At 41.5% G+C, this 26,099-nt stretch overlaps 2 protein-coding genes across 4 annotated transcripts in view; one reads left to right on the plus strand and one right to left on the minus strand.

Moving 5' to 3' along the window:
* Positions 1-25,513, plus strand: SMARCD2 (SWI/SNF related BAF chromatin remodeling complex subunit D2). Of its 2 annotated transcripts, none has more exons than XM_072111124.1 (13): positions 1-69; positions 11,482-11,666; positions 13,630-13,672; positions 14,131-14,253; positions 16,126-16,245; positions 17,686-17,781; positions 18,747-18,848; positions 19,045-19,206; positions 20,414-20,511; positions 20,616-20,751; positions 20,863-20,985; positions 21,109-21,210; positions 22,202-25,513. In XM_072111124.1, exons 2-13 carry the CDS (start codon positions 11,491-11,493, stop codon positions 22,253-22,255), a joined length of 1,335 nt encoding a protein of 444 aa, XP_071967225.1. In that variant the 5' UTR covers positions 1-69; positions 11,482-11,490; the 3' UTR covers positions 22,256-25,513. The 2 variants fall into 2 exon arrangements, with proteins under 2 accessions (XP_071967225.1, XP_071967224.1); XM_072111123.1 differs by lacking the exon at positions 1-69 and adding an exon at positions 239-684.
* The window catches only part of PSMC5 (proteasome 26S subunit, ATPase 5), a 10,594-nt gene continuing 9,978 nt past the window's right edge, over positions 25,484-26,099 (minus strand). For both annotated transcript variants that reach the window (XM_072111126.1, XM_072111127.1), the window contains exon 12: positions 25,484-25,942. In XM_072111126.1, the coding sequence (XP_071967227.1) occupies positions 25,889-25,942 (54 nt within the window). In that variant the 3' untranslated portion in view covers positions 25,484-25,888. The remainder of the gene's footprint in view (positions 25,943-26,099) is intronic.

Consider the following 26,099-nt stretch of genomic DNA (forward strand, 5'->3'; position numbering starts at 1 on the left):
ATGGATGAGGCATTGGCTGCATATTAACTCAGGATGAGACCATGACTGATCCAAACCAGAGGCAGAGAGGTGAGGACAAAACAGATCAAAGTCTGCAAAGCACATGGAACAACAAGGGAGGGCACAGGGTGAGAGGGACTGACAGAAAACAGACACACAAGAGGGCACATAAAGGGTAGGAGTGGCAGCAGGAGGAGGAGTGAGCACTGGGGATGAGTAAAGGGAGGGGAGAGATAAGAAGAGGAGGAAAGGGGTGAAACAGGGAGGGCAGACAAGAGATGGGAGGTTTGTTGCAAAACAGCTCTCTGGAAGTGATGACACCAACAGAAAAGCCTTCCAATAACTTCCTATGAGACTCAGCGGAGGAGCAGACACAGGGGGGAGGCCGCACAGTGTGCACGGGGGCCTAGCGGAGACACATAGGAAGCGGCACGGGGAGGCAGGACAGGCGCAGGGGGCATTGCACAAGACTCGTACAAAGGAGGCGCCTGCTCACTGACCAGACACGAGGAAGCCGTGCCCGACACATCACACAGCGGCCACACTCCGGCACCGAGCCCACACAGGTGCACTGACTGCCCCTCCATGTCCTCCAGGGGGCCACCCCTGCCACCTGCCAGCCACATGAACATGATGCGAGGACCCAACCCGGGACTGTACAGGACTCCGCCAGGACCCTACCAGGTAACACATCTCTCACAAGTGTCAGGAGGGAAAGATCCACCAATCTGATCTGCAGCTACACATATCATCTGCCTCTATTGTGTTATTCCCAAAACTTCTCCAAGCCAAGATCTATATATATATATAATCTAGAATATTTCATCCCAATTTATGGAGGAGTACATATATTGGACTTTATTTGCTGGTAGGTTCACAGAACCCACCCCACCTCATATCTATGGATATGCCTGGCGCTCCATGAGATGCCCTGTGTATGGAGAATAGTTGTAGACATACCCAACCAATTGATCATGGCAGGGCGGCAGGCAGGTCCCTCAGGCCGTGTTCACACATTGTTTTTAGAACACAATTGAAGTGCATTGGGGATGAGTAACTCACAGATGATTTTAGACCTGAAGCTTGTGTTCAGGATCTAGTAACACATGTTTTGCCCTTTTAACTGGCAGAACACATGTTGATATTCCCCGATTGAAAGCGCATTCGTAAAAGCAGCCACAAAGCTACGTAGTACAGCCCAGTAATAGAGGCCACATAACATGAACATTGGCAATGATGTAAATATAAAATATGTTGATGCTTTTGCTATGCGGTGACCTTTACTACTGGGTACTTTCTATTATCCACCCCACAAATGATGGGTAGAAACAATATTAAAGGGGTTTACAGGGACAGAATAAAAAGTGGTCGTTTATGTGACCTCTGCAGGCCTAGGTGTAGGTACTTCCCGTGATACCATGCTCATAGTCAGAGTCCCAGAACTGAACGGACAGGTACACCCCCCCTGATGTGGAGATGGTGGAGGAGGGCTAGAGGAAAAGAAAGGAAGGACAAGCAGCTGCCATGGTCTTTTGCTGAGATGTGGGGAGGGAGGATGATCAGCTCCTTCTGGTACAGAGGGAAATGCTGTAGTGATACTGCGCTGACAGTCAGGGAGGGAGCACTAGCATAGTAACCACTTAGAAAATGAGTGTGACCTGAATTGATAAGTGTAATAAACTGTGGCTGTGCTGAAGTTCAGGTAAATTAGTATTTCTCTGTTAACTGGGCTGCAGTGATAACTTGGAGATCAGGCACACACACAAATTAATTTCCTGCATAATCTCTGGCAGAAACCACTTTTGCAAAGGAGGAATCCACAGCAATAATAGATTATAAACCTGTACATATGTGTGCCCCAGGCAGAAACGTAGGCCATTAGAAGCAAGGGCAGTAGTCACTGGAGTCCTGAAACTGTTTCAAGCAACTTATTTATGCGGCTGTGAGGAGTCCGACCACTAATATTCTGATACTGATGACCTATCCCAAGACTAGGTAAAAAAATAAATCCCAGAATACCCCTGTGAACCTGTCAGGGAGATTTGGGACACTAAACGACCCCAAGGTCCTTATGAACCTATGTTTTAGTTTCCCATTTCACTCTATATCATCTATGTCCAAGCCTACAATTGAAAACAAAGTCATAAACTTACCCTGGGCTACTGCTCTCTCTGAGGCAATGATGCTGGAGTGTCCCATGTGCAGGGTTCACCAAATATGAGTCCGATGAGATGAGTCCGATGAGATGAGTCCGATGAGATGAGTCCGATGAGATGAGTCCGATGAGATGATATCATGCGCTTTGGGACACTAGACCAAAAGTCCATTAGGACTTGTGGTCTAGTGACCCAAATGGCTTTGACAAAGTTCTCTTTAAAGGAAAACAGCTGATGATGAATAATTGTTCACAGTTGCCTTCACACTGCAAAAAAATGGAATAAACATTCTGAAGGATGCAGGACCACACATTAGCTCTGAGCCGGGCTACACTCTGAAGTTTTAATGGTCCGCTGCAGAATGATCCCGCAGAAGACCTGTAAAAGAAACAAACAGGGTTAAAACGTTAATAACGGGGGTCAGTTCCTGACTTCCAGTGTGCATTTGTCTTCACTTCACAGGGTATAAAGCTCTTCTGAGACACCTCCAGTGACAGCTCATCTCACATAAAAAATCAGGAAATTCTGAAATACAATATTCTCAATCAATCGTTGTTTATTTGATATCTGCAATTGGGGAAGGATTTATACATTTACCATGAAATGGTTTGCTGAAATTGTCCGCCTGTAATATTTAGTGCACATTTATGCTTCATTATTTTGTTGCTTTTGATAAGTTTAACTTTTAATTGGCCACTCTCTTATTACCAATAGTCGTGTGTACAATAGTGCTATCCAGCTATGACCGTCATCTAAATGACAGGCTCCAATTATACCCTCCACTAAATCCCCTCATTATCTGTAGGGGAAAAATAACATTTCTTCTGTAGGCAGAATTGTTTGTGATTTAATCAAATTTCATTGGTGTCACCAATTTTAATTTTGACTACTAAAAAAAACAGATATTGTATCAATCTTATTATTTTCTGATTGTAGATTCAATTTCATATTTAGGATTATGGGAGCTGCCATCTTTCCTGAGCTCTAGTAACAGCGTCTAGTGATATGCTTTACGGCAGCAATAGTCTGGAGACTATTCATAGCTATGAGACGTTTTCTAGCCATGTTCTGTATAGATAGGAGTTGTAGATGAGCTGTGATGTCATCTATTGTCAGAAGAGAATCTAAAAATGATGTTTTTTGTAAAGAGTTACCTGGGTTGCTGACTGCAGCATTTAGACCCCCTACAGAATTGGCAAGTATCAGAGTGGAAATTACAGGATAAAATCATTTTTTTAATCAAATATAAATTGTGTCATGGAAAAGTTTGTAAAAAAATTCATTAAACTTTCCTTAAAACTATGCTTTAAAAATGATCAAAAAAAGTTACATTTTTAAGTTAAGTTAAAGCGACTGTGACTGGGGGTATCCAGGGTGGAATATGAACACTTTGAAGCAGGATTACCCAAAGAGCCCAAAGCTTGAAGGCAGTACATTACTGTGAGCGCTGAGCCTTGGTACTGACTAGGCCTTTGTTTGACTGTTGTGTCTCAACTTGTCTAAACTCCCTTCAGTTCAGTGACTTATAGGTGCTGTAGGTGAAGGAGAAAAGGAGGGGGTCATGTAGAAAGTGATTTTTATTTCAGTGAAAAAGCCAGAGGTGAAATAACCTTTCTCAGAAATAATTTATAACAAAGCAATAATTCTGCCAGAATAGAAACAAATCTATTGTTTCCATGTGTATAGAGTCAGATTACTGAACAATAGATAGGAGGAGTAAGAGCTGATGTATGGTGCCCACCTCACAATGCCAATTTGCCAATAAAGTCCTACAAATCGTAGATGTGTAAACCTGGCCTGATGCCCTCACAAGCTATCATTAGATGCTAATAAGCTACATCCCCGGCATAGGAAACTTTACAACAAATGCAGCACAAAATTTGACTATTTTCTGTGCCAAGTTAATATTTCCATAGTGAAGTAAGTTACAACTTTGCCTCTACACAGCAGAATGATATTTTATTGACCCGGTTTGGAATGCTTATTCTGTATATACTATAAAAGCTTGTAAGCTCTAGTATTCAGCAGCCTGGGATAATATGGGTTAATAGATTTACGCTGCATCAGATGCACTCCAGTTATAGTAACAAGAATTAGCTTTCAGATGCAGCGTTCCTCCATGGTAGCTTTCAGTTTCCCCTCCCAGCCTCTCAGGCACTGGTACCATATGACTTCCTCATGACACGGGCCGACCACAAGATTCACATTTGCAACACAGCAAAATTTGACTTTGCATTTCCAGAAGACATAAGAATGAGATACACAATGGTTATGTGTTGTAGGAAGTGGAGCGAGAGTAATGGAGAGATACGGGCACCTCTTACACTACCCCCTGGCCTGTGTTTATCTGCTTTCCCTCCCACATTAGCAGTAGAAGCGTTAAGTGTAGCAGCCACCTCCCGGCATGCACCGTTCAGTCTTTGGAGAGGAATCTGGTCTTTCCAGCTAGGTGAGGCGTGTAAACAGCACACCTGGTCTAGGGGAGTGGAGAGAGGGAGAGAGCGAGGGAGGGAGGGAATAGGAATCATGGAGCGAAGAAAGGCCTTCACGAAAATACTAGAACATAATGGCTCACATGTATTGTTGTGTGGCGCAGGGTCTGTTTTCTGGCGCCCAAATTTAGTCTTGTTTTGTACTCTGATTTTTCTTTGTGACACAAGGGCTTGATGTATTTTCTGCACCGAAAATAGTAAAAAATGAGGTCAGAAATGGAAGGAAGAAGTTTAGAAGTTGGTAGACCTGCTTTTTGTTGTTAATGTGCGACAAAAAAGGGTCTGTCAACTAGAAGTGCAGGAAAAGTATCCGGGACACAACAGCTCCACTTAAATTGAGAGACTAAAAAGACATTCAGTACCGAAAATAACAGAAACCCAGTACTGAAACACTCTGAGTTTGAAAATATTAAATAACTACGGATACATCATGCAATCCTAGCTCCAGCATAAGTTTTATCACCGATTCTATGTGTATCTGCAGATTATTCCTTGCATGGTCAATACTTGATGTAGTATTTGGACAGAAAGTATTAAAGGGAACCTGTCATCAGAAATTGGCTTAAGAAACCACTACCAGTATGTTGTTAAGCAGCTGAGCAGCTTCTAGGTTATGTTTCTTTCATGGCATGGTGTGGGGCATCATTCAGAAAATCAACTTTGAAGTGAGATGTAAATTGGTTTTATGGAGTCAAGGAGGCGGAGAGTTTAACACTGAAGTTAAGCTTGTCCTGCCTTAAAAAGCCCCCCTGACCGTAATTGACGATCCTGCGTCCATGGACATCATTAATCAGATCTCCTGAAGTCTGGCACTTGATGTCAATCACATGGGAGTAGGTGTTCAGAGGCAGGGAGAGCATTACTTCAATGTTAAACTCTCCACCTCCCTGACTTTATACATCTTACTTTAAAGTTAGTTTTCTGGGTGATGCCACCAAGCAAGGTCATGAAAGAAACATAATCCAGAAACTGCTCGATAACATGTTGGAAGTGGTTTAATAGGCTAATGTCTGATGACAGGTTCCCTTTAAAGGTTACCATGTGGATTTGGCAGGTCACAACTAAACGAGTTTGTTCCGAGAAACACAGCAGCTGAACAGACTCGCTCATGTGAAATCAGAACGCTATTGGGGGGGGGGGATTCTTGGCCCGACTGCACATGCGGTTTACTGGAAACGCATATGCGATCAGTTCGAGGTTAGAAAACATAACACTAGCACCACGTGACCGTGCCTCACCTTCACACGTTCCGATTGACTTGCTTTTCCAGAATTAGGAGGGGCTTGGCTCAATCACAAATTCTTTACAACTGAAATTCTTGGGATCTGTAAAAAGCACCACATGCTTTACATTGCTAAGACACAAGACACATGTTGCTTGTTACTGATCGTGTGCGTTTCAGTTTAAACGCATATGCATTCGGCCCGTGCCCCTTCCCATTTCAGTTCACTTGCGTTTCTCAACACTTATCAACTGGAATATGTGAATGCAGCCTTAAGCCCCTTCTACACTGGCGTTTTTCACGCGCGAGTTCTGCGCGTGCATTTGACGCGCAGAACTTGCATTGCACTCTGTCCCATTGTATTCAATGGGTCTTTCTTCATTAGCGTTGGTTTTCACGCGCGTGCTTGCGTTCGTTTTCACGCACGTCAAAATCGCAGCATGCTCTACTTTTGCGTGTCACGCGCGTTTTTCACGCCCCATTCAAGTCTATAGAGATGCATCAAGAACGCATTGCACTCGCAATCATTGCAAGTGCAATGCGAGTGCAATGCGTTTTAAACGTAAGGGTTGCTAGGTGACCAGAATAACAGTATTTCCCCTGCTCGCGATCGAGCATTTAATTAAAAAAACACAATGAAGAACAGTGAAGAATAGAATAAAAACATTGAACACAGTGAACACAGGATCATTTAAGTGAAAACACAGTGCAGATACATCTGCAATGTGTTCTTCACACATATATATTGTTCTTCACATGCTATTTTGTTCGCACCGTTCCGCGCGTATCTCCCGACAAGTAAGCAGATGTGCCGAACATCTGTAATCTATTCTGCACTGTGTTCTGCACTGTGTTTTTCTCTTAAATGATCCTGTGTTCACTGTGTTCAATGTTTTTATTCTATTCTTCACTGTTCTTCACATCTGCTAACTTGTCGGGAGATAATATATGCGCGGAACAGTGAAGAATAGATCGCAGATGTTTGCAAATTATCAGAAGACATTATTTTTCAATTAAATAACACATTTTAATCCCAAACCATGGTCCCTTTGAAAAATGCTAGAGTCTCCCATTGACTCGCGCGTGAAAAATGCGCCGAAAACGCAAAAAACCGCTAACAACACGCGCGTGAAAAACGCAAAAACGCTAATTACTCCAAGGAAAAATGGAACAAAAACGCAGGCAAAAACGTCAGTTTTTCACGCATTGCACCCTGACGTGAAATGCAACGCTAGTGTGGAAGGGGCCTTAGTCTATATATCCGTGACTGAACCAATTGTCACCCGTGACAGAAATGAATTTTTTTCATTGAACATTTTTCACAGCAATTTTCATTAACCTCTATTCTACACAGTGGTCAGTGAAAATCCAGATCAGGACATGCTCTACTATTTAATAGAAAAGACAAATGGCCTTGTGTATTGATCCACTGAACAATTTGGAATGTCCTTTTGTCCCCATTTTGGGCATAGGCACACTAAAATGTATGCTGGCTGATTTTTTTGGATGGTGCAAAAATCGGCCATGATGTAAGGAGTCCCTGTCTCCTAGCCAAACAGCAGCGATGATACTGATACAGGATTTACCATGTTAGCGCTCCTGTTTGGGTGACAGACCAGGACTCCTTACATCATCTCATCATTGCCCTCTATGATAGAAGGACTCCCATACACTGCACTTTGCTCGCTCCATTGAATCTGACATGCACACAGGTCAGTTTCCACAGACTCAGCATGTTCGTGTGCAGGGACCTCAGAGTCAGACCTTTAGCTTATCAACTCCACAGTCCTGGTAGTAAAACTCGTAAAGGACAGCATTATTATCTAAAAAAAATCCACAATTTGTTCAAACATTCCATCATTCCTTATAAAATATATTATTTGTATTATTCCTGTCCGACATAAAGATAATGAATCTTGCCTTTGTGTAGCTATAATTCACATTTAGATGTAATTCCGGCTTTCCCAACAGCCTGAATATAAATCACAAAAAGTTTGGATCTAGTTATCAATGTTGAAAGATGGAAACTTTTTAGGGGAAAGCTTGTAAAATGTGAAGAACGTTCAGTTTTTTTAATGTTTGGGGCATTGTGTGCAGAAAGTTTTAAGAGATTGGATCACTATACTGTTGTCAATTATTGAAAAAACATGGCTGCTTTTTTTTTTTCCAGAAACGGTGCCACACCTGTCAATTGGTTGCGTATTGCAGTTCAGTTACAATAAAGTTTGCACACACTTATGAAAAGGATTAGGCATCTTATTTCAATTATTTCAACTATCTGAATGAGGCATTAGACTACAGAAAAGAATATTTATCGCTGCTGTATCATAGGTTTCAATCATATTGCTGTCCTGAGGATGCCAATACAATAGAAAGAAGATGGAGACATTTGGATTGTATCTTCCCTCAACGGTCCCCTAAAGAGGAAGAATCAGGGGACCCAGAGCAGGAGCTCCAGCGATAATCCATCTCTGATAAAACCTTCTTGCTCCTCCTGGCAGCCAAGGATGTGTCACCTTAAAATAGCACTGAGCATTGCACGTCCTCGCTGTCTTGGACCGCAAGAGGAAGCCTTGTGTCCTCTCTGGTAAACTCTGTTCTGGGGTGAAGGTCTGGGTGCCACCTCCGGCACCCGTGCCATAGGTTCGCCACCACTGCCATAATGATAGGCTGCTCTTCAGACCTAGATTTCCAGAGGAAGATTCCAATAATAGCAAGTTATCTCCAATACTCTGGAAGGTGAATAGCTGACGGCTGTCTCTGTGGTGTGTTAGTTGAACATGCCCAGTACCACTCAGCTCTTCCCTATATGATTGGCGGAGATCGCTGACTACAGTGCTTGCACTGATAAACAAGGCCTCCATGCGGCCTCCATTTATGCTGGCACACACTATAACCCCTATACATCCCATTTATATGGCATATTTTCCCTCTCGGCAGGATACCACAAATTCCTCTCCTCATAATTTATGTATCTCAGAAAACAATCCCATCTCTCTGCAAGTAAATGTGTTTTATATCCACAACACTGGTGTATAAATCACATTTCACTGTAAATTCACATATTTTAGTTGTAAATTACCCCAGAAGACACAGCTTACAGCCTTGTGGCAGTAAATCAGGCTTATGTATTTATAATTCACAATTTATTTGCAGTGTCATGTATAGTATCTGCTTCAGCACCAACAATCCTCTCAGACAGGAGCACTGTGCACCTTCCTACGACAAGGATAATAGCAGCCTAGCACCATTGTTGTGTATTATTCATTGTTAAATCACATATTACTAGGAGGGAGATTTATCGTACGCCAGCGCTCGGGTGTCGGCGTATGATAGCGGCCATACCCCCATCCAGATACCCCCGTCCTGCAGATATGTCAAGAGGCCCACCAGGCCTCTTGATGCAACCGCCGGGCGAATCCGGGCATCAGGCAAAACTATGCCAGGTATTGGGGTCTGTTTCAGTCACAACTTACATATCCATAAACATGCAATGCCCTGTATGCATCAAGAGTGAGAAAATGATGCTGAAAAATCATCAAGGGACATGTAGTTCTAAACAGTGACTGAACACTAAACTACAATCCTATAATTTACAGTGACGTATAATGTACTGTTAACATGACGTACAACAACCAATTAAATACGCAGCAGCGTACTGCTCACACCAGTGGTTCTGGTCCATTAGGTGGTCGACCGAAAAAGTCACAAAATTAAGTTCAGCTCAATGTCTGTGGATATGATATGTATCTATGATTTTCACTGTGGAAAACCTGCGTCAAATTTCTCAAAGTTTCACAGTTAAAGGGAACCTGTCACCAGGAGACCTCGATTTTAGCCCTCCACACTTCCCCATAGAGCATTGCATGTACACTGCTAAACATCTTTTATCGCAAGAATCGGCTTTACAGAGAAAAAGATAACTTATATTTTACCTTTGAAAGACCTGTGCAGTGTGACTACTCCAGTCGCCAGATGGGCGGGGTTGAAGAGGAGTATATTTCCCCCCACCCTCGGGAAACATCTCCTCAGTGTCTCATTTTCAAATCAATATTACCGCCCCTCATCCGCCCTTCGTCTTCATTTGAACGCCCCCTTGCTCGGCCCTACTGTTGACGTCACCTACTTACGTCCCGCCTGCTTGCCGCAACTCTCGCTGACCGCGTCTGGCATTCTCGCGCCTGTGCGCACAGACATGTGCAGATGAAGCTGTGCCGGCCGCAAGGTCCCCGAATTCATCTGCGCATGCGCCACACTACCTAGGGCGAGTTGTCAGCGTAGTGTGGCGCATGCGCAGATGAATTCGGGGACCTTGCGGCCGGCACTGCTTCATCTGCGCATGTCTGTGCGCACAGCACAAGCGATGCTGACCGCGCAGGCGCGAGAGTTGCGGCAAGCAGGCGGGACGTGAGTAGGTGACGTCAACAGTAGGGCCGAGCAAGGGGGCGTTCAAATGAAGACGCAGGGCGGATGAGGGGCGGTAATATTGATTTGAAAATGAGACACTGAGGAGACGTTTCCCGAGGGTGGGGGGAATATACTCCTCTTCAACCCCGCCCATTTGGCGACTGGAGTAGTCACACTGCACAGGTCTTTCAAAGGTAAAATATAAATGATCTTTTTCTCTGTAAAGCCGATTCTTGCGATAAAAGATGTTTAGCAGTGTACATGCAATGCTCTATGGGGAAGTGTGGAGGGCTAAAATCGAGGTCTCCTGGTGACAGGTTCCCTTTAAAATATATGATAGGTCATAAATACTCTCCGATCATCTTCAATCAAGAGAACTTTTGAAATGGCCAGTGACAGGAACCCCTTTATATTTACTCTGTAGGTTAAGATTTTTAATGTTTTACTACTTTTACAAAATTTAAAAAAAAATGTATCCATTGCAATATTTCTAGCCATTTTCTCACTTGTATCTTGTATTGACTAGCTGCAATGATGCCCCCCATACAAAGAGAAAAGCAGATCCTTCTACCCTATTATCTATATACACAGAAGCAGCAGCATGGAGAATGTCATACAGCAGTACTATACAGCACTAGTGTAAGATAGAGCACCTAATAGAAATTGAAGAGATGCCTCCCTCCTACGTGCCTGGGAAGGACTGGTCTGTGTACTATGAGAAGTTGCTTTATTATTCATGATGCAATGGGGCAAATTGTACATTTGTGTACAGTCATTTATATCCATAAGTTTGTCTACAGTTAGAGATGATGTCTGTACATTGAAGGCTCTGCGTCTGGGGCCGTGGACCTCCTCTCCCTGGAGTAGCTATATAAGAGCAGATCTGTACAGTACAACAAATAATCTGTGTATTCAGTCACTGTTCCCCTAGAGCTCATCTTGTGGCTGTTCTCATTATACAGTATAAATCACAATACAGCTGTACATACTCTGCTTTTCATTGCGTACCTGTCTAAAACAGATGGCATGATCTCATGTATTTTGATGCACAGATTTGTCAACCATAATGACAGAACAATGGTTATGGCCAATTATCTTTATGTAAATCAAATAAACATGTTTACTTTTTGCTATGGTTTTACCTTCAGGCTATGTCTACCATCTTTTCTGATTTTCATTCTCAATTACAATTTTTTTTTTTCAGCGACCTGGTATGATGCCTGGTGCTCGAATGCCAGTGCCCGGTATGCCGATTGGGTCACCTATGATGCCCACATATGGACCAGGGTCCCCTATGCGACCTGGGATGAACCCTATGTTGATGGATTCTTTTAGGAAAAGGCTTATGGCTCCACAAGGACATCCTTCTGCACCGAACCATAGGAGGGGGTGAGTATAGAATCTTTTTTTTCATAGTCTTAAAGGGAACAACTTCTAGTTCTAGTATGTGAACGCCTTTTAAAATACATAGGATTATGGAATACATGGTGATAATAATTTGTCATCCTATATACCATCCTCAATCTTTTGAAATTGTGTTATGCAGAATTATAATAACTCTCCAAAGATATGAGCCTCCAAAAATCAGCCTTGCGATATAAAGAACTATATAAAGTGCCACGTGATATTTATGCCTGTCCCTGTTTCAGGAGTAGGCATAAAGTCCAGGACTTACATCCCAGACCTGGCAAAGACCTTATGGAGTTCCAATTGTGCTATATTTCTTCTGGATGTTTTGGGTGTTACATGTTACCCTTATGGACAAAGTAAAAAGGGGTACAAAGAACTATTCCACAGCCAGTACATTGCTATAATTGGCTGCTATGGTGGGTACGTAAAGTATTCAGACCCCTTTAAATTTTTAACTCTTTGTTTCATTGCAGCCAAGTGGTAAGATCAGTTCTTTCTTTTGCTCATTAATGTACGCTCTACGTCCCATCTTGACAAAAAAAACAGAAATGTAGATATTTGTGGTCATTTATTAAACAAGAAAAACTGAAATATCACATGGTCATAAGTATTTGGACCCTTTGCTTTGACACTTATATTTAACTCACATGCTGTCCATTTCCTTCTGATCCTCCTTCAGATGGTTCTACTCCTTCACTGGAGTCCAGCTGTGTTTAATTAAACTGATTGGACTTTTCATAGTATCATAGTGTATAAGGCTGGTAAAAGACATCCATCAAGTCCAACCTTTAAGAATTAAAAAATGTTTTTTCCCCATTACCCGTGACATTTTTGCTCTCCAGAAAGGGATCCTAGCCCCTCCTGATCATGTACATAGAGTCCGCCATAACAACCTCCTGCGGCAGAGAGTTCCATAGTCTCACTGCTCTTACAGTAAAGAACCTTTGTCTATGGTGATGGTAGAACCTCCTCTCCTCAAGGCGTAGGGGATGGCCCCTTGATCCTTGTACTGTCCGTTCAGGTATTTGTATATTGTAATGAGGTCTCCCCTCAGCCGTCTTTTTTCTAAACGGAATAATACCAAATTTTGTAATCTGTCAGTGTATTCTAATCCCCCATTACCCTAATAATCTTGGTTGTTCTCCTCTGTACCTGTTCCGGTTTTGCTATGTCCTTTTTATACACTGGTGCCCAAAAAAATTAATTTTACTATTTAGAAATACCCACAATTTTTTTCAGCTGCAGTTTTACCAAGTAATTAAATGTTTAGAACTTTTTGTTTCCATGGCCCAAGTAAATAACTTTTTATCTACACTTAACCTCATCAACCATTTCTCTGCCCACTCCTCCAGATTCCACAAATCCCTCTGTATTGCTATACTATCGGCCTCAGTATTAATTACTTTACACAGCTTAGTATCATCTGCAAATATTGAAACTTGACTTTGTAAACACACTACAAGATCATTAATAAATAATATTAAAAAGTGGCCCCAATACTGACCCCTGTGGCACTGTGAACTGGCTGGCTATATACTGGGGGACAGGGGGCTGAATAGCTATATACTGGGTGGAAGTTGTGATCAGTGCATTTCCCACCTTAGACTTATACTTGTGTTAAAATTGGGTACCTTGGCTTATACTCTGGTCGGCTTATACCCGAGAATATACGGGAACGTTTGGCTGCAATGAAACAAAGAGTTAAAAATTTAAAGCGGTCTGAATACTTTCCATACCCCTAAGTGCTCTTGTAGTGGTGCAGTATGCACTACTGAACACTCCAGGTCCCCATACAGACTACAGTGAAATACTGGTGTCACAGAAGGGAGGACAGAAATGTTTCCAGCAAGTTGGGATTGTCCAAAGAGGACTATCGCTTATGCATTGGTACATTACAAGAATGTGTGTTATAACATGGCCTAATCCCTTATTGAATTTCTAGAATGAAGAGAAGGAAAATGGCAGACAAGGTTTTACCACAGAGGGTAAGTTATTGTTCAATTACTGTGTATTTATATAATCCTTTTAAAGGCATTCTGGATCATTCTTGATACCTCCATATAAAATGTTGAATTTGTTTTGATTGTCAAGGGTCAAGATACATTATTATTATAATAATAATGTATATTTTGTGCCTAAACATTGTTCTCGAGTGGATTGCAGAGCATGTCTAAGACTTCCTCCTTAACCTAATCAAGCATATTTGGGGACACTGTGTTCCACAACTGTAACCAACATCACACACGTGTTGGCAATTGTCAGAACACGCTGCAATTTACATGGCTCCAGATACCTCTACTCACTTTGCAGGCATCCAGTTGAGTCACTCCACAATGTCCGCCTGCCTCTCCATGCTGTCACTGGGGGTTATTCTGAATATTAGCTGGTGGAATTATTAATATGACTTTTTCCATCTTCTTAGCACTTTCCTTCCTCTTTTTAGATCCGAGAGCTAGTCCCAGAGTCTCAGGCGTACATGGACCTCTTAGCTTTTGAACGAAAATTAGATCAGACAATTGCCAGGAAGAGAATGGAGATTCAAGATGCCATCAAGAAGCCTCTTACAGTAAGATGACAGGGTTGGGAGGGGGGATACTAAACACATTGACAACCATATTGTCCAAGAAACTGAACTAAAGTCATTTGGTGCCTTATTGATTTCATGTTGCATTTTTTGATTGTTATAATTTATTTATTTTGTTAGGTTTTCTTTGACATACAAAGTTCCATAGGTTTTCACGTATGTCCCCCTGTTAAATTTATTTGAGATCTGGTTCAAAGTCCTTAGTTGTGCAAGAAGTGGCAGTACCACCATCTACCTAAGTAACTATCATAAATAATAGTCATGGTGACTGTATCCCCACCGTTATGTCCAGGTTACATCTTATGAGCTGCTCTTTCTATGTCTAAAAGGCCTCTGCAGCAAACACCCTTTATTAACACTGATAGTATAGCTACGCACACGACGTAGGGAACAAGGAAATGTAAAGTGATTCAAGTAATGTGTATACAGGCAGTCCCCGGGTTACATACAACATGGGGTCTGTAGGTTTGTTCTTAAGTTGAATTTGTATGTAAGTCGGAACTGTATATTTTATTATTGTAATCCCAGACAGAACTTTTTTGGGCTCTGTGACAATTGGATTTTAAAAATGTTGGGTTGTCATAAGAATCAATATTATCACTAAAGCTTCATTACAGACACATTTGATAACTGTTCTAGCTGTTTATTGTAGCCTAAGGCTAAAGTACAATAAATTACCAATATCCAGAGGTCCGTATGTATGTAAGTCCAGTGTTCTTAAGTAGGGGACCACCTGTATTCTCAATGGGATCTCCTTATCTTGCTCTGCCTAAATTGTTAGCTCCTAAACTTACAATGTGGTTGGCTTATGCGAATACAACACCTATCTCAAGAAAAAAAGCCATTTCACCCAAAGAATATGAAACATGAATTTGTTATAGCCTATTTCAATAGGGTCAAGGATAACATATTGCACATACCCATTATCTGTGGTTCACCTGCTGTCTGATACCAAATGCCCCGACGAGCGTTTCGGCGCTAGCCTTCGTCTGACATCAGACAGCAGGTGAGCCCGCCTCCCGTATACTATCTGTAACCAGAGCCCAGTGTCTTGTATTGTTTAAATGCAAGACACCGGGGGCTGCTTAACAACCGCATGTATTTCACTGGAGGCGCACATGTGACATAGCCAAGAACTCCCCACAACCCCTCACCCATCCGCTAGCTGTGCATTATGTACGCAATGTTAGCAGCATGTGAATGCGGCCTTAATTGAAATCTACCATTAGTTTACCAATGTGTCCTAGTAAGAAGTTACTACTAATTATTTAGCTACGGGGGAGTGCATAAATTCAAATACAAGGCTCCCTTAGGCACTTGGGTGACCTAGCCTGAGCCCCCATTGTAATTTGCATAACTTTTATAACTCTATATTTCTGCGATCGCTGCATACAGAGCTGTAATGAAAGAACTTCTTATTGGGACACATCTACCATCACTAAACTGATGGTAAATGTCCTTAAGCTAAATACTTATATTAATAAAGACATTTATCATAAACAAGCTTTTATAATCCCTCCATACAAAGCCATCAGACACCTCTGATGATTGTCATTGAGGACAGGAGAGGGCAGTGTACATCGGTTCTGTAACATTTCAGGCTGCTTATAAAAACCGTGTGACCATTTTATATTAAGAAATGTTAGCCCAAAATAAATAAAATGCATTAATAAGAAGCCAAAACCTTTAATTATTTGTTTTCTTCTGCGGCTTTGTAATGTCTCACTTTGTATAAGATCCATTGTACAATGCCTGAAATGGTTATTTTTCCTTTGATGGAATTTCTGGCCAGGTTATAGTTAATAGGTTCATATCTCACCTGATCCGATACCTAACTCATTTCTCCCTCTACAGCAAAAGCGAAAGCTGCGGATATATATTTCCAATACTTTCACTCCAGCGAAACCTGACGGAGAGGAAGGAGAAAAAGTGAGCTCCTGGGAGCTTCGTGTGGAAGGGAAATTGCTGGAAGATGTGAGTATGAGCCTTTTTTTCAGGACGTTGATAAGTAAAACGCGCCTGAAAGGAAAATATTGCAATAGGTTTCCTTTACTTTCTGTGAATTTTTTGGGGCTATAGCCTAGAATGGTCTATCCTTGCAATGAATAAAGAAGCTTGTGTTGAGAGCAGTGAAGTACTTTTTGCAGAGAAAAAAATCTTCGTTTTTATCTTTCTAAGAGTTCAAGTTCTGTGATGTGATTTATACAATTTGGAAACCACCTAAAATATTTAAATGATATTGTTCTACCCTAGAAGAAGGTTGTAGGGGAATCTTGAGAAGTATCACAATATGATAGGTATACGATATTTTCACGAAAAGAATAAAATTTTATCTGCATGTTTAGGGTGCGGTCACATGGGGCGTGTACATTGCATTTAGTAACTTAATACCAACATCTGGGGACGGGGCTCAGCCAGATTGCGTATGCTTTTCCTTGTGCATGCGTTGAGTAACGATCAACCAGTGTTTTGCGGGGAGAGCTTTCGTGTTTTATGACAGTTTATTATATTTATTGTAAATTTTGTCCTGGAAATGTTAATGTAAAATATATAATTGAGGGCTCATTCAGATGGGCGTTTTGATGTCTGTATGCTATGCGTTTTTTGCAGATGAAATAAGGAGCCATTGATTCATACGGGTCTTTTCACATGTCTGTTTTTTTTTTTTTGTTTTTTTTTAAATGCGCAGAAAAAAAAAATATTTTTCTCACATGCAGACCATGTACCTCCATAGATGGCACATGGCATTTATACAGCATTACAATTGGCCATTTTAGGGTAACCACAAAGCTGAATCCCCCTCCAGCAGCCACAGTGCCCCACCAGCAGCCATCGTGCCCCTTCAGCAATCACGGTTCTCCCAGTGCCCCTCCAGCAGCCATAGTGCTCCCAGTGCCCCTTTCAGCAGCCCTAGTGCACTACCAGACGCCACATTGCCCTCTAGTCTCCATAGTGCCCCTATACCCACAATAGTGTCCCCCTAGTAGCCACAGTGCCCAACCATCAGCCAGAGCCCCCATACTGCTCCCCAGTAGCTGCACTGCTCCCCAGCAGCCAGAGACCCCACAATAGCCACAGTCCCTTGTTCCAATATGGAGGTTGGGGAATTACTCGCCTTTTCTCGCTCCCATGAAACAGTGCCGTTGTCTTGCTTCTGACCTGGTCCCTAAGTAGGTTTGGGCAATAAAAATGTTAAAAATCCCTTTCATAGTTATAAGCCTCCTAACATCCTAAGAAAGGGAAAATGATGTTAATATCTATCAGAATCAGATGGATATGTTAGGATTCCAACATTCTAATCACAGAAAGTAAGACATGTCAGTAGTGTGTACGATGGGGGATATACTGATTGTTATTATAGGGTTATATATAGAGTCTGATGTAGTGAGTGAGACTCTATTTCTATATTTACAGCCCAGCAAGCAAAAAAGGAAGTTTTCTTCATTTTTTAAAAGTCTTGTCATTGAGCTGGACAAAGATCTTTATGGACCAGATAATCACTTGGTTGAGGTAAGTGAAATAAAGGCAAATTGTTTGCACTGCAATATGCAGAGGCTTCCTGTCAACATTCATTCTCCAGAGGTCACAGTGGGGTCCATCTTTAAAGGGAACCTACCCCCACAAATCTACCTATAAAGGTAGATCGGGTGGTAGGTGGATCAATTGGACGTGAGGATGGCACGTTTAAGGGCTAATCCTCACGTCCCCGCACTTTTTTGTTAACTTTTATTAGACTTGTCTGGAAATTTTGCATGCGCAGAACAGCAGGCCCGCGCCTGTGCAGCCCCAGCTTCGGAGAAGTGACTGCGCATGCGCAGACGGCAGGATCGCCGGACGAGGGCGCGCAGCTATGAGGAGCTGCGTGCCGAAGATGGTGAGTAGGAGGGGTAAAGAGGCTACCAGGGCGTGGAGTAGCCGCGCCATGTAACCTCAGATGCGGCTACTCCACGCCCCTGTAGCCGCATAAGAAAATTTGCATACAAGTCTAATAAAAGTTTTAAAAAAACTTTATAATATTTATAAAATATTAGCCCTTAAAAATAAACCCTTTATAGGTAGATTTGTGGTGGTAGGTTCCCTTTAACTAGGGGTCGTCTGTAAGTCGGGTGTCCTTAAGTAGGGGACCGACTCGTTTTCACAGTTTTTCACGTTTTCACAGTTTTTGTGGCAAAATTGGGTCCCTCGGCTTATACCCAAGTAGATATGGTACATAGCAACGGTGCTGTATACTACAGTAGAACAAATCAGAACACACTGTAAACCATGATAACACTGTGCCTCCATGGTAACAGACTACTGTAGTCTGACCCTGAATTCATACTTTCCATTTCTTCAGTACTTTCTGATATCCAACATACATTAGTAAGGACATATGAGTTGCCCTGTTTATGTCCTTAGTAATCTAAGTGTAGAGAAATAATACTAAGTATAATAAGTGAAAGATGCATTTTTAATTTCTGTCTTCCCTCTTACAGTGGCACAGAATGGCAACTACGCAGGAGACGGATGGGTTCCAGGTGAAGCGCCCAGGAGATGTCAATGTCAAGTGTACTCTTCTTCTTATGCTGGATCATCAGGTAAAAGCGGAGGCAGAGAAAATAATGTCAGACATATTTGTACTTGAGATGCCTACAATTAGGAATATGTGAATCAATGTGAACTTTTTCCATCATCTTAAAGGATGTGATTAAGTGTAGGTTGGTTGTGTATACATTTATATAATAAAAGTGATGCATTTTTTCTTTTCTCTTTTCCTCCTTACAATTTCGATAGCCTCCCCAGTATAAGTTGGACACCCGCCTTGCTCGTCTGCTGGGAGTGCACACTCAGACCCGTGCCAACATCATGCAGGCTCTGTGGCTGTACATTAAGAATAACAAGCTGCAAGACAGTCATGAGAAAGAGTACATCAACTGCAACCGCTACTTCAGGCAGGTAAGACATATATTACAGCCAAACATTGATCAGCCTCCGGGCTGTACACAGGCAGGATAGCACTGCCTGGCCTCAGCAATCATGTAGAGGTCACACCTGAAGCCTCAGATTGTCATAAAGCAGCGCATCAGAGGAGTACAGTATAATGGGAGAGGCAGCAGTGTGATCTAGGAGCCACGGTTTACACACAGAGCTGCATATAAAGCTTTTACAGAGAACCTTTCATCACCTCAACCAAGTTCAACTCTCTACATCCTTTGCCACACCAATGGCTTTAGTGCTGTTGGAATATTTTTCTTTAGTGTGCACTCTAATCAGTGGGGGGGCATCTATTATTTTTTACAAAGAGTTGGAATTGGCCAAAGGTCCACTTAAAGGAATTCTGTCACCAGATTGAAGATCCTGACAGTTTCTTAAACTGATGGTATCTCTAGTAGCTCACAGAACTACAATCCTAATGCAATCTGAAAGATGAGATTCTTATATTTTTATATGACACAATGGGGCACATTTACTTACCCAGTCCCTCGGAGTTCCTGAAAGTGCATTGTCCACTGACAATGCCGCGATTCAATAAGATCGTGCGCCCAATTTGCTGCATGTGTCACTTCCCTGCTCAGGTCTTCCGGAGTTCACCTTCTTCTTCCCGGTGCATGTAATTGCAGTGTCTTGCGATACAATTTTAAAGTTAAATCCCGCGCTTAGTCTGAATCAGTCGGATCACCCAACGGACCACCCCCCGATTTGTGTTGCATGAAAGCCGGCGCCGCTGTGCCAAAATCCGATCGCGTGCGCCAAAATGTCCTTCTAAATACCTTCCCCAGCGGTGCAATCCCGGAAACCGTCGGGGACTCTTAGTAAATAAGCCCCAATGTTTCTAGATAATATAGATCCAAAGATAGGTCTGTGTGAAATGTCTACCCACGCAGCCTCATCTCAAAATTTGACTCTTCTCTGCTCATTTTCAAATAAGTTTTTCAAATAAGTTTTTTTTTTTTTTAGGTAAACGGCAAGATTTCACAAAAAGAGGGGGTTCTATAAAAATTAGTATTTCATAACCTACCAGATAAAGTTAGTAGTTTAATGGGTTAAAATCTGATGACAGAGTCCTTTTAAATACTCTCAGCCTTAATAAACATTTTCTAGGGGTATCTGAATGCTGTCTGTAATGACACATCTGATTTCCTTATTATTCTGGTTCCTACAGATATTTAACTGCATCCGAATGAGATTCTCTGAGATTCCCATGAAGCTGGCAAGTCTCCTGCAGCACCCAGACCCCATAATAATCAACCACAGCATAAGGTAACATGTAGTGTATAAATTGTACTGCATGACTAATGGCAAATTTGGATTATATATGAACTTGTATACCCATTTTATTATGTTTTATCATATTTTTAAATTAGTGTGGATCCAAATGATCAGAAAAAGACGGCATGTTATGACATTGAGGTTGAAGTGGATGACCCTCTAAAGTCCCAAATGAGCAACTTTCTTGCATCTACTACAAACCAACAGGAGATTGCCAGCCTGGATTCCAAGGTTAGAATCATCTACATTTACCAAGATCCATAAGACAACTACCTGTGCTTTCCTTCTTGAACTTACTCACTTGGAGGCTTGACATTGTTTTTTAACTTTTACCCCTTTCAGATTCATGAGACCATTGAATCCATCAATCAGTTAAAGACACAGAGAGATTTCATGCTAAGCTTCAGCAATGATCCACAGGAATTTATCCAGGACTGGCTGAAATCCCAAAGCAGGGACCTGAAGGTAACATAAAAATCTGCTTGTTTACATTTGTACTTTGTAGATATATCTGGATTAATCAAACTTATGGAGAATTTTTATAAGTTTTAGTCAATCTTTTACATTTTTTGTTTTTGATTGTTTCAGATTATGACGGATGTGATGGGAAATCCAGAAGAGGAAAGGCGCTCAGAGTTTTACCAGCAGCCATGGGCTCAAGAAGCTGTGGGAAGACACATCTACTTCAAGGTCGGGTTGTTGAAATGGATATGGATTTCTATCTCACCCCTTTATTATATTACATGGTTTCATAGTACATAAGTTTGGAAGAAGGTCTATTAGTCCAACCTTTAAATACTACTATGTTGATCGAGGGGGTCAGTAAAAAAAAACATACAGGGCTGAAGCCATTTGTCCCAAATTAGGGTAAAATTCCTTCCTGACCCCAATATTGTCCAAATCGACATCAAATTAGCATGATAAACCAGGGACATAGATACAGGTACTATGAGTGTGGTAATCTTCTTATATCATGGCATAATCTTCCTTCTAAAATCAACTTTTACAATTATGCTAATAAGGCAGAAGGGCTTCTGGGGGTGTTACCAGAGATCCTCCGTGCTGTAGCTTCACAGGCTGTTACACTGTACACCCCAATCCACTTTTTATGATTAATCTTCCTCTGCTCCTGTGAGATTACATCAGGAAGAGGAAGTGGGATGTGTTGGGAGGGGGGGCAATGAGACAGTCTAACAGCGTGGAGGGGCTCTGGTAACACCCACAGAACCCGTCAGACTCATTAGCATAATTTTTAGAAGTTTATTTTAGAAGGAAGGAGGCCATGGATAACAAACGTAAGAAGATTACCACAGTATGTGCTATTTATATATTTAGTATAAGGGCAAAACTATGTTCATGAATTACTGAATGATTTCCTTGTGAAGAAAAATAAGACTGGAATAAAAATTGCTTCTATCGAACGGAACACAGTTGGGCAATTTTCGAAGGGTCTTGTTTTTGGGACTTTCACTTTGATGTGTCACCTTTATTGTTTGGGTCAGCAAAATCAAGGAGATAATTTATAAATGTATAAAGTTTTCAAAAAATCTTGAAAAAAAGGCTTCCTGTCGAGGAACTTGTCTTTGAAGTGTCCAAGCATTGGATCCCTAACTGATAGGATACCTGAAGAACTGTGCATTGGGCATCACTATTAAAAATGGATCTCTGTTTTCTGTTTTAGGTCCAGCAACGGAGACAGGAGCTTGAGCAGGTTTTGGGAATTCGTCTAACCTAAACACGTTCCAGAACAAGTTTTCTAAACATTCCATGTGCCTTATACTCATGTCTTATACTTGTAAATCTTTATGTTATGTACCCAGTCACCTTGGAATGACTGTGTGTCAGTTCTCAGGTACGATAGGGATATGTTGCCTTTGTTTAAGTTTTATAAATGCTTTTGCTTTTGACAATCAGCAATGCCAAAGCATAAAATCTGTCACATATTAGTCTTTTTTTAGATATTTTTTCCACAGTTGGAGCATATTGCAGCTAGCCTAGTCCATATTGCCATTTATTACCATATACACGTCACAGATGTACTACTAGCAGGTAAATGTATACCGGTCTATGCATTGAAGGTGTAGCTCCACTTTTAGAGTAGTAAGTACCAGCCATAGGTGTAGAGATTTTATTCATTGACTACTTAAAGGCACACTCCAGTCACAACGGATTCATTGAATAATGCATGGGGCAGGACCTGAAGGGAGGAGCATGACTTTAGGTTCTATGAAGGTTCTATGAATGCAGTGAATATGAGTCATGCTCCTTCCCCTTCAGGCCCTGCACCATGTATTAGTCAATAAATTTGCTCTGGCTGGAGTGTTCCTATAAGCTGCATAATAGGAAAGTAAATGTTGTACAAAATTGTCAATGAATAATTCAGGTAAATACAAGAAACATTTTACTTTAACTTAAGAGGAAATGAAATTATTTTCCTTTATCAGCCCTCTCCTGCCTTCTAAACTGCACAAAACTGTCTTCAGTGAAGACCCTTCACTTCATGTGTCTATAGAGAGTAGAATTGATTAGGCGAGACACTGGCACAGGGGCATTCTGCATCAGAAGACATGATCTGTAAGACCTCAGTGTTGAACTCCCCTCTCGCTCATGCCCTCCTCACTGAAGACAGATCTGTGCTTCTCACTAAGCAGTTTATCAAGAAGGAGAGGACCGATAACGGGAGATAAATTGATTTGTAAAAGATGCAAAGCAATAATCAGAACATGACAACATATGGCACTTTTCTAAAGCTTCAGGGAGACTAATTTAAGGAAAAAAAACTAGGCTCATAGCACGAATGCTGCAGATTTTCTTGACCACAGATGCACCAAGAAACGTGCATATAACGGTGATGCACTTGCATTGAATTTGTCGTATGGCAAAACAAGGCTGCATCACGTGGCTTTCTATAGCGACAGAACCCTACAATTCTTCTGAATCAGGACACTAGCTTGGTTTCATATGACCAGGTTTGGTCCACTTCATGTAGTGGCTGCATTTGCAGAACTGATCACGAAGTTAAGACCTGTTTAGAGTAATTGTTCCGCAGAGTAAGAAATAGTCCCAGTGTCTGGCCTGAAGTGCCAAAACACAAGTGACTATTTTAATGTAAATGACTTGTCATTTCAAGAAAAGCTCAGGAATAACCTGTGGAAAAGAGTAGTAGAGGGCGATATAGGAGACTTTCTTCCAGCATATCGATCACAGTTTTGTAGTTATTTTACTTGTATGTTCATTAGTTCAAACAAAAGTACCATTTGCACTATATTCTGGTGAGTGATGCTGGGTACGTGGCTTTGGTTTGAATTGTTATGTAGTTTTTAAAGATATTGTGAAAGTCAAAAGTTTTCCTTTCTACATGTCAGGTTTATAACTTTCTTATGCAAACTGCTATAAATGTACAAGATCTTTGCACTATGTCAGACATGTTCACCAGCAGCCATGTTAAGACTTGACTCTTCCTGCTGGCACGTCTTCTAATTCCTGTGTATACCATCCCACATCCAGCATAGAGGAGGATGTGGGGGGAAGGGGGAGGGGGTTGATGCTGTGAATTTGCCTTGCTAAATGTAACCAGGCATGCAACTTGGAGCCATACTTTTTTTTTTCTCAGGACTTGTCCTATGGATTTTAGGCAGATGCGTAGGATTCTTTGGGTTCAAACAGGAACCTTACAAGCGTGATTGTCTTTTCAGAAAGGGTTTTGATATAGGATTTAGTAATTGCTTGAATGTATTTTAGGATAGGCCACAACATCTTGAGCACATGTTATCTGTATTTCCCAAATAAAACAATATGACACAGCAACTCCACACTAATACTGTCACGAGCAGGGACTTGCATTGTAGATCGCTAGAAGGCTGGGGTTCCATGCAGAATTCATCATGAGAAATACAGTCAATATAAGGTCAGTATTCCACAGACAGAGATAGGACACTGGCATTACTGTTAAAAGGGGTTCTTCAGCGATATTCAAGTTAGCCCCTATCCTGTATTTAGGTTGCATTTAAATAGGATATTGGGGAGGGGGTTAACCTATTGCTAAAGTCACATGTACAGGTTACACCAATCCTCCAAGTGACACATCTGACTTAAGAGGGGACCAGTAAGGTCTAGTTCACATGGAGCTTTTTTTTATTATCACTAGGGTACAATAGAATAGCTTTGTGTTCAGCCTGAACTTTAGTTGAATTGGTTGATTGCTTTGGAACGTCTATGCATTGGAAAGACTTTTGTAAAAAAGAAAAAAACCACATCATTTCTACTGCGAGACTTCTGCGGCACACGCGACAGACTTTCCCCCTCCAGTAGCTCCGCAAGCATAAAGCAAAATCACCTGGTTTCTGATGCGGATGAGGGTGGAGCTCAAACATTACATTGCAGAAATAAGGCACATGCTGCAAAATACAAGTCTGCAGATTTTTGGGTATAGGATTTTCATGTGCAGATAGCCTCAGGGGATTATGAGCAAATGTCTGACCCATCTTATTGAACCTGGAAAACATCTTTAAACTGCACTATATGGAATTGTGGATCTGCACTATATGGAATGCAAAGAGTGCAGCTCAACAATTGCACAAGTTTCACTCAGAAAACAATGCAAGACAATATCCAAAATGGAGGAGAGAAAGAAAAGGAAAAGGACACGGACGCACACTAGCATTTTTACCATAGTTGTACAAGACGATTGGCCCTTTTGTCTAGAGTACCTTAGATAAACTATAACTGGTACAGGATCCAGGTAGTAATTTTGGGTTGGGGGACTATAGGGGTTGTCATATATAGTAGTGACACCTGCCATCCCCAAGTCTTGGCCCTCAGAGTGGGTGTTCTCTCTTTGATGGCCTCATGTTTAAATTGGTTTCTCATGATCTTTGAGTGATGTGCAGTTTACAGCGCTGTGGGAGTAGGTCCAAATGTGTTTTGTGACTAAATATTGCTTTGTTGGAAAAATTGTGAATGGTTAAGAAACAATAAAAGCTTTTTTTTATTATTTGTTCTGTTCTTTATTAAAAACAGACCACAGAGATTAAGTTTCATTCTTATTACAAAAACAAATCTAGTTCGCTATGAATTGAAAAGACATCTTTCGCAGCTCCAGCTCTGTGCTTCAGCCCCCCTGTGTGATCAAATACACCCCCAAAATATAGAATAAAATGCTTTACAACATGCGTGTGAATGATGGGAATAAAGCCCCTTCCCTTCTGGTTACAGTATGGTGGCGGCAGCTCAGTTCTCAAATTAGAAGTTATTCTTCTGTGGTGCAGGGAATACACCAGGGAGGCTGAAGGATGAAAAACATTGGCAGCAGCTGAACGTAACACACAATAGGACCGAGAATAGCTTGCTGTAAGATTGTACGACAGGTTCATTTCCATAGTTTCTTTATAGACATATTCTTCTCGCTGTCTTTCTGCATCACCTGAAATTACCAGCAATATGTTAGCAATATAGAAGATTTAAGGCAACACAACAGTTTATGAAATGCTAAAAGTTGTCTAAATGATTGTTCAAGTGGATAAGGGCATCAGCATACATTACAGATTGCCAGGTGGAAAATATGCATGTAAAAAAGGTTT

The sequence above is a fragment of the Engystomops pustulosus genome, chromosome 6 (genome assembly GCF_040894005.1).
Source record: "Engystomops pustulosus chromosome 6, aEngPut4.maternal, whole genome shotgun sequence".
Lineage (NCBI taxonomy): Eukaryota > Metazoa > Chordata > Amphibia > Anura > Leptodactylidae > Engystomops > Engystomops pustulosus.